This window comes from Clarias gariepinus, chromosome 13, assembly GCF_024256425.1.
Source record: "Clarias gariepinus isolate MV-2021 ecotype Netherlands chromosome 13, CGAR_prim_01v2, whole genome shotgun sequence".
Lineage (NCBI taxonomy): Eukaryota > Metazoa > Chordata > Actinopteri > Siluriformes > Clariidae > Clarias > Clarias gariepinus.
Window position 1 is genome coordinate 10,271,609 of NC_071112.1, and position 13,420 is coordinate 10,285,028.

Here is a 13,420-nt window from a genome sequence, read left to right on the forward strand (position 1 = left end):
AATAAATAAATCGCACAGTTCAAAAAAAGAATGGATCTGTCTACAACTCACAGCCCCATATGTCACGTATCCACGCCTCCTTACCCTGTAAAATCTTTCTATAAATTAGAAAGCTTTAACACACACACACACAGACACACACACTGTACGTGGAGTACACCACCCCAATCTACCTCCGCCGTATCCGATCCATTCCTTCGACCATCACTCAGTCCAATTAAAGCCACTGCCCCGCATAATTACGCCCTGCTAATTATCCCACACCGGCGATTTGTCTCCAAGCAGCAGCCGAGAGGGATAACGACCTCACAGACACAAGCGAGACGAGCCGAGCTAATTAACGGCGGCTGGAATTAACGAAGAAAGTCAGGCTTAGATATTGATGAAAGTGCGTTTGTTCCGAACCTCATGAAGAACCCCGTATTGATCCTTCCCCCATCCTGACACGTAACCATGGTAACAAGCGGAAATTGCAGTGAGTGAGTGTTTTATTCCTCTAACACCACACGGTACACTGTATCGGCTGGCCACGCCTCCGCCCCGAGTGATTAAACACTGTATGCTGTGTGTGTGTGTGTGTGTAAATACATCCTGATATCTAACAGAGGCATCTTTGAACGTCTTACCTGATATTTTTATTTATTTTACACATCACTTCGTTTCATTTCAAGTCGTTGTGTTTACGTAGACATTAGAGACCCAGCCAGACCGCTATGGGGGGGTTGTGGAGCGAATGAAGGTTTGGATTGTGTGTGTGTGTGATATTTATTTATACATGAGAAATAACTCTAGAAGATGAACTGTAGAAGCTCAGGCGAATGAGATGCTCACCACACTCCCAGGATGAGCGCCTGCTCCTCGGCGCTGAGGTCAGGAAGCTGGTGTTCAGACGGCTCGGCCAAGTTTATCTGGTTCAGTACAGTATCGTCATTCAGCTGATGGTCCTACACACAGACAGATTTAAATAGATCAGTTAGCCCATTTAGACTTTGTTTACACACACACACACTTACAGTATATACAAACTCAAGCAATAGATCACTGACACACTATATCGATTTACTGATCTATATAAACCTGCAACCATCTGTACACACACACACACACACACACACACACACACACACACACACAGAGAGCAGAAGGATTAAAAGTGGACTCGCTTGTAACACAATCCTTAATGTCCCCCAAAGTCTCGAATGTCTTCTCTGCAATACTAGGACGGTTGCTAGGCAACACTGAGAATCGACCATCTACTCATTCTGGGATTTAACACCACATGAAACATCAGCAGATGTAATAGACGATGTAACTCCGTTCTTAGATCGCTAACGTTCTGCGGCAGAACCTGAGGAACCGGTGCTGTATCAGTGTACGAGGGTCACATAGGGCTTCTGCTCTTATCTACTGTACAACAAACCATCCTCTGTTTCATCTCCAGAACTTCTGTTCAGAGCGAACACAGAGCAAATAGATCACATCCCCTCCCCCCATCTGACTCCTCAGCATCAGTTAAACAGAATGCCTGAGAGCAGAGTGCACCCCCTGGTGGCGGTGGTGATAACTACATTATGTTTAAGAGTGTGTGTGTGTGTGTGTGTGTTTAAGAGTGTGGTTACTTTGGGCAGGAGGTCTGCGGGCGTCGGGGACAGCTCACTGTCAGGAACGAGGGACTCGTCCTTCCTTTTTACATCGAGAATGAGCTGAGCGAGGAAATTCTGCTGGAAGCGAGTTCGCTTCCCCAGCGCACCTGAAACAGCACCAAATTACTACAGTGAGGATGGTAATAATAATATTAATAATAATAATAATAATAATAGTAATGTACAAGTGTAACACAACACTGAGCATGAACAACGTTTTAGACTAAAGTAATGCCTCGCTAAACAAAACAAATAGCACAATAACGCATGCAGAGACGTAACCATAGCAACCATCTCCAAGCAACGGCAACCCGGCGATCGAATACCCAACTCTCTTTACATCACCATGGTAAATGTAGCATCAAATAGCGTAATTATTAAATATTCCACATCTAACTACAGTACACTCAGGTTATTTCACAGTAAAAGGGAATCATTTTTATATTTTAACACAATGCAGGAATTGCCTTTTTAAAATATATAAGGAAATCATAAATCCATAACTTTCCACACATCAGGCAAGACACTAAAACAAATGCTTTACTTTATAAAACACATTTCTGTTTAAATTACCGTGTGACTTAGAACTTGCATATTTGCACGTTGTACATGAAACTGTATGCGAAACATTTAGTGACAGAACGTTTCAAGGGGCGGGGCTATGGAGATAGATATGAAGAACAAGTGGGCGTGGCTAAGCAGACTGCTCAGAAATTGTTCCCAAATTAAAAAATAATAATAATTATATTAAACATTAATATTAAACACGGTTTTTGCTACAATTGCAACAAATTTGAAAAATGTGTTCCTTTTTTTAGGAGGGGGGATTAAAAACAAAATCAATTCTATAATTCCATTGTTTTTAAGGATACATATGTATATATTTAAAAGGTTATATAAAAAATAAATGAGAAAAGTAACTAAATATAATAGCCTAAATTTTATATATATAAATTATGTTTTTTTTTATTTAAATAGATGCGTTATATTTCCTATAATAAGCAAAATAATATATTTTAATAAAATAATTACATTAAAAAATTATATTGCATGTTCTTTTTTTTATGTACTTATTCTTTAATGCAAAAAAAATCTACATAAAATTAAATAATATATATATATATATATATATATATATATATATATATATATATGTTTGTTTTTTGTTTTAGGCTGTTCGTACATTATCTAGAACTGACTCACATGAACCCAACCCAGGGTGACGTTTGTATTTTCCACACATACCGGTCATGTTGATGTCGAGTCCCGAGAGGTCGCGAGCTCTCTGTAGATGCTCTTTAGCTTTGCGGTACTCGTAGTAACTCAGACAGGTGTAGCTGCACTCCAGGTGGAACAGCATGGCCAGGGATCTGCGTGTTTCACCGCGAAGAACATCCTCATGTTTACACACTGCAGGGAAACCCAGCGAGAAAAGACACGAGTGAGAAAACAGATGTACAGAATGTCTAGGACGTCGCAGATCTTACAGTCACTTACGCTACACAGTAATAATATATTACCGTAAATCACAGCAGAAGTCATTTTATTTATTGAAATTTATTTATTAAAATCTCATGTAATGATATGCTATGTAAATTTAAACATGACTTTTTTTTTTTTAATCATTCACATTAAAACAAAAGGTTTGTCTCAGTAACATGAAGAATATCTTTTTATTTCTATATTTAAGAAACCATTTCACAAATTAAACTGGAAACACATAATCCCAGAATTGTATTTTATTTATTAAGTTTATTTATAAAGTTTATTAAGATTTATAAAGTACAAAATTTTTATGCTAGCTGTCCCAGAACCCTCAATATGGAAACTCGACAGGCGAAAAATAAACAAATAAAACCAATCGGTGGTAATTCAGAAGCTCCGCCCCCAAATTCAATGATGTGCATTGCCGAAGCAGCGACGTTAACAACCGCGCTAGCTGTCCAAAAGTAAGTCTCAATGATTAAAAGTAAATTTTATTATTAAAAAACACAGAGGTCATATGTTATTTTTTGCAGTAGAGAGTGAGAAAATACACCTGGCAACACCAAATACTACGCTGATGCAAATTGTAGCTTAGCCAATGCACAGTTATGTAATATTGTGTTCTGACTCCCCTCTGATGAAACCAGCAAACATTTCCAAGAGCTACAGTAGCTCTTTTATTCAACCGGACTACATGGGCCAGCCTTCACTCACCTTCCTTGGAACACTTTCGGTAGGTCCTGCGACTGGGAACATCCCACAAGACCTGCAGTTTTAGAGTTGCTCCGAGCCAGTCGACTAGACATCACAATCTGGCTCTTGTAAAAGTCACGCAAATATAATCACACCCACTTCGTGTGGGTGTATCGTCAGGTACTGTAGCTTTTGTGACAAAGGCCTCCTCCTAGGCCAAATGTCTAGACGACTGGGTCAAAGCATCTCCAAAACCACAGCTGTTATATGACGCTTTCATGGCCTGCAGCGATCAGGACATTCCAAACATGATACAAGAAAGCCAAACCGGTGAACTGGCGACAGGGTCATGGGTGGCCAAGGCTCACTGATGCACATGGGGAGTAAAGGCTGGCCTGTGTAGTCAGATCCAATAGAAGAGCAACTGTAGGTCAATTTGATGAAAAGGCTAATGCTGGTTCCAATAGAAAGGTTCCAGAACAGAGCTGATGATCAAAATATTATGGCTGATCAGTGTATACATTACTATCTGCGATACGCAATATAATGCATTCTAAAAGAACTAGGAATGTCAGCACTATGTCTCTGATGTCATTTAGAATTTCTTCTTACTCTGCAGAAGAGCACGTAAGCAGGATAAGAAATGTTACACCGGCCAAGATGGGGAAACTCTAAGAGCAATAATGTAAGGTCAAGGAGAGCAAGTACAATATGTTTATACCAACAACTTGGTGAGGTAGCATCCGCAATGTTATTTACGTTTCATTACTGTCGTGGTGGAGCTTCGTTCCTCATGGGGCAGAGTGTAGAAGAGGGAGAGGAGCGGGCAGAGAGCCCCCAAACAATAAAAAGTCTACTGAAGTAGAATCGCATTTCATAAAAGACAATCATAACATGTGCCATTTATAAATACAAAACAAATATACATGCAATATGACAAAAGGTTTATGCACCCCTGACCATCACACCCTAGATTCAATTCCTGTAGAGGCGAAATGGTGGACTAACATTTTTCCTGAACTAAACACTAGACTATTTCTAGCCCATATTGTTAAAAAGAACAGAGTGTGTATACTGCCTGTGATATCAGGGATTGTGTGTGAGTAGAGGGGGTGTGGCTTGAGAGCCACTCCCTCCCCCTGCACACGAAACTCACAGACACAGAGAATGTAACCAGCTTTTACTTCCAAGCCACCAGTACTCCTGTCATTTTTTTTTTACTTCTATCAGAGGTTCTAAAACTTTGGTTCTTGAAATGTTTGAGAGTTTTTTTTTTCACTGAGTGTCCATGCTACAAGCTCCATTAAGATTCTGTGGAGTGAATTTGGCAGTGACTTTTTTGAAAGGGTGAATTATTCGTGATCAACAACATGATTTTAACCCAAGTGGAGTTTTTCTTATTTTCTAATCAGACCAAAAGCAAGTGAACTAGGAGTCATTGGAGCAAAGTGGTTTGGCACAGAAATCAAACGGATCCTCATAACTCAAAAACAGTGCGTTTTGTGCCAAGAGATGCTCATTTGGGTTCTGGAGAAACAGTTCAACGAGTTCATATAAGTTGATATAGGTTTTATGGAAGCATGTACAAACTTCAGGGCGAGAGGGATGCCTAGCGCCAAATTGGAAAAACAGGGATTTGGGGAAAAACCCAAGTAAAGTAATAGCATACCATTCCAGGTGGGTGGAGGAAACGGGCTGCTTCAGGCTGATTCATGATTCAATCCCACTACCTGTACGACCCGCATTAACTAGTAAGTTTTTTGTCCGTTTAAAATAATGAAACCATCAATAGGAAATCCGTGAGGATGCCCTGCTAATAATGCTAGTTTTTACTCTCATAACCATGTTAAAAGTCCCACTTTACATTTACAGCATTTGGCAGTCACCCTGATCTAGGGCGACTCAGATACATAAATAACTTTACATTTGCCCAGTTGAGGGTTAAGGCTTTGCCTTTGCTCAAGGGCCCAACAGGGGCAACTTGGTGGTGCTGAGGTTTGAACAGGTTGGGAATCTTCAATTTATAGTTCGAGTATACAGCATTTGAAGCCCTAAAAAAAAAAAAAAAAATCAGAAATAGAGAAATTGATTGTTTAAGTAGAAAACTTCCAGCTAATGATCCGGCCCTGACTGCAACGCCTTAAAACACCATAAAAAAAATTGCAAACCAATCAAAAACGAGACACACAACGTAAAGAAAAGTCAAACAGTCTCACGTAATAATATAACAGTCTTAAATAATATGAATTACAGAACCATTCAGCGTCTGTTCACACGTCCCCAATGTGACTGTTACTTAAACCTCGAACAGGTCCTGTCCTGTTCAAGCCCTCGAGGCAGCTCGACATTTACTAAGCAGTGGCGATGAAAGACTGAAGCTCGAGTCCACTTGGCCGGATCGGCTCAGAGTGTGTGACGAGTGATTAAACTATTCAGCTTTATTATTTACTTTACCTGTGATGTGCTTAAAGTCAGTCATGGAGCAGGAGGAAAAACGACACTTTGAGTTAACGGACTTCACTTTACAGGTTATTATTACCAGCTCGGAGTTCATTAAAAAGATCAGTGCAGGGATTTTTTTTCCTTAAATTCTTAAGTTTATAATATTGCTTAAACATCACTACTGAATTGAACATTATGTCCCTGTAACACTACGATAATCCACCACACTGCAACTGTTACTGATGAAATAATACAACATACTTTAAACTTCTAATGTTCAACCAAATGGGTGAGTTCCAGTTGTCGCTCATGTTATAGCAGCTCTAAACACTCGTTCCCTCACCAGTCTCTCTCTCTTTATTCCCTCACTTCAAGGAAATAAGAGAAAATTAATCCCAGCTTGTCATGTGACTGAGAAAAGAAAGAAGTGTGAACTCTGTGTGAGAGCTTCAAGTTACAGTTAAAGTTATCTCTGCCTGACCACAGCGCTGACACTGGAGACTCCTTCCTTACATCCTACAGAAACTCATTTCTATAATAATCAGAATAATCTGTGCGCACACCATTGTGAATGAGCTGTTACTATGGAAACAATAAAGCATCAGAGCATTAATATAAACCTGAGCTGCTGTTATAGAGACACATTCTGATTCTTATAGAAGAGAGAGAGAGAGAGAGAGAAAGTGTCTGTGTGTGTGTGTGTGTGTGTGTGTGTTTTATTTTCCCAGGCTCATATGTCCATATTTGTTCCCTGACAGCTCCCCAAGTGTGTTTACGACCCGGTTATGTGTGTATGTAAGTGAGGAGTGCAAAACATCCAAGCAATCTGTCTTAGTTTTGGCTGCCGTGCAAGAAAGTCAGTTGTCCTCGAGAGCTGTCTCCTGGAGGTTACCTGTACCTCCACCGAGCCGAAGGGGAGAAACTCACTTATGTCTCAGATAAATAAAACACTATTTTAGACAAACTCCGCCCAATAGTGGACTGAGACAAGTTTCTGTTTTAGACAAACTCCGCCCAATAGTGGACTGAGACAAGTTTCTGTTTTAGACAAACTCAGCCCAACAGCTTCTTCATAGCTTATAGAGCTTAGATAACGCTTCTCTACCTGCACTTTACGAAAACAATTCTTACATAATACAGCGGTACCGCGGCATACAAATTTAATCCATTCCAGAGGAGAACAGAAATAATGTAAATGCAGATAATCCGTTCCAGCCACTCAAAAATATTAAAGATCTTACTTTTTACATTTAGGCATTTGGCAGACGCTCTTATCCAGAGCGACTTACATTTTTTTTTATCTCATTACACATCTGAGCAGTTGAGGGTTAAGGGCCTTGCTCAAGGGCCCAACAGTGGCAACTTAGTGGTTGTGGGGTTTGAACCTGGGATCTTCCGAACCGTAGTCCAATGCCTTAACCACTGAGCTACCCCATTTCTTTAACACTATAATCAAGTTTTCTGCATATAAAAACAATCAAAACATTTAGAAAAGACCCGTCTTTGTGTAAATTAAGTCAAATATCAAATAAATAGACATTAAACCATTAAACATAATCTTAATGTATGATTCCTCTTGACACCTCCTGCTTTAAAAACCATACTGAAAGTGGCTCTGTTTGCTTCCTGATATCATGCTTGATAACATACTGTACCTGAGACCCATGGTACCATGTCTTCACTAAATGTTGTTGCAAATGCAAAAAAAAAAACAAGTGTGATGAAAATGTTTTGTACGCTTTCTTACTAAATTTTAGTCCTTAAGGTAAAAATTCGCAAGCCAGGGTGATTGTATGCCGAGGTACAGAACCACTGTCCGCAGGTTTTAAATTGTCTCTAGCTGTCCTACAGATAAACCCTCACACACACACACACACACACACACACATTAATACTGTACAGTCACAGAAGGCGCTAAACTGTCACTCAGTTTCTTTATTCACTCTTATTTTTCATTCTCGTTCTTGTCCATGCATTAGTGCACTCATTGTGAATTTTTTTTCTTTCTTTTTCTTAAACTATTCATTCCATCATTAACTCCGTCTCTTTCTTCTATCTTTTGTTTTGTCTAATCATTTATTTGTTAATTCTTACTTTATTCCTTTTTTGTTAATTATTTTTTTATTAATTTCCTTCTTGTCTTTATTTTAGCTATTCCTTCTTCATCAATCAGTTCTTCCCTTGTGTGTGTGTGTGTGTGTGTGTGTGTGTGTGTGTGTGTTTTCCTTGCCTTTCTCCATACAGCTCTGCGCCAGACTGTGAAGTTGAGGCGATTTTTCCTCAAGAACTTGCTGATGCAACGCCACATACCTTAGTGTCCACCAGGGCAGCAGCTACACACACACACACACACACACACATTACGGCACTGCACACAATAACAGTAACTATGAGAGTTTCGTAATAAATTTGGCCGTAAGAAGCTCGAACATTATTATTGTGTGTGTGTGTGTGTGTGTGTGTGTGTGTGTGTGTGTGTGTGTGTGTGTGTGTGAGAGAGAGAGTAAAGATGCACAGGTGATCAGAAGCGAGACTGTGCTGAGACTCAGGGTTGTGTTGTGTGTTTTAGTTCTTTGTGCTGTTGTGTGTTCCTTAGTGTTGCTAAGCAACGCTCATCCGTCTTGATTATTCATTAATTGACTAATTAACTGCTCGTCATGTGGCTTTGATTTATTCTGCATTCTTTAATTTTAACAGTTTGCTTCATTTTCTTTTTTCTTGCTCGCTTCAATCAGTTTTATCTTCTTTCCTTTTCTTAATCCTTTCTTGTCCTTTTGTCCCGTCCCTCTCTTCCCCACACTCTTTCACACACTCCTACTCGTCTCTCATCACTCCTTCTCTTATTTCTTTCCTTTGTTATTTTTTAGCTTTATCTTTACTCGTCTTCCTTTTATATCCCTCGCTCCTTTTTTGTCGTATCTCTCTTTCTCTATCGCTCCCACTTCATTTTTTTTTATTCTAATGAGTTGCTTCATCTAATATCTTCTCATGTGTACCTCTTTCTTTCTTTTGTTCATTTTTCTCTCGACTTTTTGCCTCTTTCTTTCTCGATTTCCCGCTTACCTCCACTCTGAGAAATTCTTTAGTTCTCGTCTCAGCCTTGCCTTGTTCCACCGCTCTTGCCCGCCCTCTCTCTCCCTCTCTCCCTCTCTCTCTCCCCCTTTCTGATCTTTATTCTCTCCATCCTCTTTGCCGCTGTGATTTTTTGATTTTTCTGTAAAGAAGAGCGAGCTCACGCTGCTGTCTCACGCCATCCATCACATTTAATTTTACAAACTTCAGTAACACAATTAGCTTTAAATCATTTTCACTATCACACACACACACACACACACACACACACGCAACACAGGTGTGTATTTCAGTGAGATTAATGACACTGCAGTGTTTACGCGGAGAAACGAAGGAGGAGAAAATCATAAATCTAGTTAGTGGAGGTGTAAAAGGTGGCATGTGTACGATGGAAACTGTGTAAAATCTCTTCCTTCATCCCTTCATCATTTATTTCTTCCTTCCCTTTCCTCTGTTTCTTACTCTCTCTCTCTCCCTTTTATTTCTTTTACTTATTATGTATTCTTTTTCATCTTTTGTTTTTATTTCTTTTCACCTTTTGTTTTTGACTTCTTTCTTTCCGTCACTCTTCCTCCATTCCTTTCTCTGCCCTTTCCTTTTCTTTCTTTCCTTCTTCTTGATGTCTTGCTTGCGTTCTTCATCTCATTGACTCTTTTTCATCTCGAACATCCTTCATCTCTTTCTTTCAATTAACCTCGGAACGTTTCTTTATTCCCCACTTTTTTGTCTCATTCGATCTCACTCACTTTTTCCCTTTTGGTTTTTTAATCCCTTTATGCGTTCCTCATTCATTCTTTCTTCTCTCTTCCGTTTCTCTTGTCACTGCTTTGGTAATTAATTTTATTACATTTTGTTTATTCTTTAATTCATTTACTTTTTATGTCTTTCGTTCCTTATCATTTCTTACAGACGGACGGAGGTCAGTGTCTCACCTGCAGGCTGTCCATCTCCTCAGCGCAGGTGACCAGCAGCACTCGGGCCATCAGCAGGAGCACAGGGTTGGACAGCAGGCTGTACACACACTCACCGTCTAACACCAGACTGGAGAGCAGCACAGATGTCATAGCGCCAGCCTACACACACACACTTAATTAACACACACAGACACTAAAAGGGAGTCACTAAGAGACTATGGCAGACCAAAAGCAGCACAAAGACAGACACCGACAGCAGCAGAGGGACAGACAGACACCGACAGACAGACAGACAGACAGACAGACACTGACAGGAGCGCAGACAGACAGACAGACAGACACAGACAGACAGACAGACAGACAGACAGACAGACACTGACAGGAGCGCAGACAGACACCGACAGACAGACAACACTGACAGACAGACAGACAGACACCGACAGACAGACAGACAGACACTGACAGGAGCACAGACAGACAGACAGACACTGACAGGAGCACAGACAGACAGACACTGACAAAAGCACAGAGAGACAGACAGACACTGACAGGAGCACACACAGACAGAATCTAACAGCAGCAAAGACAGACAGAGACCGACAGCAGCACAGACAGATGGAATTTAACAGCAGCACAGACAGACAGATAGACACTGACGAATAATGACGGTGATATTAACAGAAAATCATCGATAGACAAACAGTGACACACCCAGACACACACACACACACACACACACACTGACGTGCTCAAACACATGTCCTGATACACTCTACACAGGCACCGACACAAATCCGCATCCGCCCAATCAGACATACATACAAACACACAACTCCATTAAATGCACACACACACACACACACACACACACACACACACATTACAGGTACAGATATGGGGCTAAGACATTTTATTAGGTAAAAAGACTGGTGTGTGTTTTCGCACCTCTGTGTGTTTGTCCAGCAGAGCCGCGGGGAGGAGATCAGACACGTGGAGGACAAAGGGAGGACCGGTCCAATTAGACTGGACAAACAGATGCAGACATGACACTGCTAATGCTAACATAGCCAACTCCCTACAGTGAGAGAGAAAGAGAGAGAGAAGTTTATTGAAGGCTAAGATGATTAATTAGTCCCCCACATTCATACATTTTAATGAATCATATCTATAACTCATACATTATTCAGAGACGCTGTAATTTGCGAGCTGTGAAACAATATTTACTGACTGACCGCCTCACTGCTGTCCAACAAATCCTCTCACATTCTGATTTAAAGTTCATGAATAATTTAGTTTATAAATGTCCACAATGTCCCTTTACTGGAAGTGTAGTTACCCAGCGGAGACATGCTCGCAGTGTGTGTGTGTGTGTGTGTGTGTGTGTGCGTGCGTGCGTGCGTGCGTTTAATGGGGTTGTGTTTTTGCGTGCAGGTCTGATTGTGTGTGTGTGTGTGTGTGTGTGTGCGCGCGCTTCATCTCATTTATTTACTATATACTGATTTATTTATACATGGAGAAGCTACGAGGCCTCAAGCTGTTTAGACGTGAACGCGCTTGTGTCGGGGTAACTGTGTTCACCATCACACAACTGAACACTGAATCTCCACCCTCATTAAAAATGTCTGCAGTCTATGAATATGTAAATAATTATGAATATGCAAATGAGAAGCACCTCCCAGTCTCCTCCTATTTCTAAACTACCTCAGTTAGCTAGCTGCCCTCACTTAGCATTAGCAAGTACCTTAGAGTCCCTTAGTGACGTTAGCTCAAATTGGAGCACAAAAAAAATAAATGGAAATAATTTGACGAAATGTTTGTGATTTTTTTTTTTTATCTGAAGATATGAACAGAAAATGTCAGGTTTTATAACTTAAAAAAAAAATGTGATTATCACATTTTTCACGTTAGCGAGGTGAGCGCCACGGGCAGCTTCAAACTCACGCAAAAGGTAAGATTAAGTTTAAGGTGCAGTAGAACACACACGACGTTCAGACTCATGGGTGTTTCAATTATTATTATTATGTCATTATTACTATTATTATTATTATATTATTATTATATTATTATTATTATTATTCAGTGCTAATGAAAGAGTCACGTTATTACACTTCATCATCAGTTTCCTTAGCAGCCGTAACTCACTCCTGTTTCAAGGCAACGACCCAATCAGGGTTATTTGCATCCCTGTGTGTACACACACGAACACACACACACACACACACACGCACACACTGCCCTCATATTTCTCAGAGATGAATGTCGTGCTGAGGTAATCACACACACACACACACACACAGCGAAACAAAAGCCCAGAGTCTTGCTGCGTTTTCGTCTCTAAAGACCTGCAGCACAGAGGAGGAGGGGAAAAAAAACAAGAGGGAAAGCTAAGAAAATGGAAAGAAAGGAAAAAAGAGGGGAGAAAGAGAAAGAAAAAGAGAGAGAGACTAAGAAAAACTGACACAGATGAAGAAAAAGAGAGGTCGAGTCTGGAGGTAGAGAATGAGACTGAAAGAAAAAAGAGAAAGAGACAGACAGACAGATAGAGAGAGAGACTAAAAGACAGACTGAGACTGAAAAAGACAGAAAACTCTGATAGGAAGAGAGATTGAGGAATTGAGGGACAGAAATGAAGATATAAATGATGACTATAGTGAGACTGGTAGAGACAGCATCATGGAGAGACTCAGAGAGAGAAAGAGAGAGACAGAGGGAGAGAGAGAGAGAGATGATCTGACTGAGAGACACACTGCACTATAACCTCCTCTGTGCTGAAGATGCAGGAAACTTACAGCAGTGTTAGAGTTTCACCTGCTCACACTGGAGACTCCTTCCACACCATGAACAGCAGCCATCGTGTTTTATGTTAATGATGACACTCATGCTTTAATATAAACCTGTGTTACAGTCCGAGCTGCTGTTATAGAGAATTATTCAACACCTTCCAACCAATCAGAGCGCAGGACATACAGTGTTTCATATGTCTAGACTGTAAAAGGAGGGAGGGGCTAAAGGAGTGTGAAGGTTAAACACTGCTCTTTCATCATCATCATTATGTAATCCCCTTACCTTTCATTTACTAAACACATCCTGCTAAAAATAAAAGCACACACAGCTGCTAAAATAAAAACACACACACAAACATTCAGCAATTATCACGCATCCTTATTATTT

The 13,420-nt window shown here is 40.3% G+C and overlaps 1 protein-coding gene across 1 annotated transcript in view; it reads right to left on the reverse strand.

Annotated features, from left to right (window-relative positions):
* ttc27 (tetratricopeptide repeat domain 27) overlaps positions 1-13,420 on the reverse strand; it is a 69,481-nt gene that overhangs the window by 51,118 nt on the left and 4,943 nt on the right. Inside the window, exons 3-8 of the mRNA XM_053510289.1 lie at positions 11,195-11,324; positions 10,268-10,408; positions 8,494-8,596; positions 2,889-3,053; positions 1,620-1,750; positions 832-944 (exon numbers count right to left, since the gene is read on the reverse strand). Of these exons, the coding sequence (XP_053366264.1) occupies positions 832-944; positions 1,620-1,750; positions 2,889-3,053; positions 8,494-8,596; positions 10,268-10,408; positions 11,195-11,324 (783 nt within the window). The remainder of the gene's footprint in view (positions 1-831; positions 945-1,619; positions 1,751-2,888; positions 3,054-8,493; positions 8,597-10,267; positions 10,409-11,194; positions 11,325-13,420) is intronic.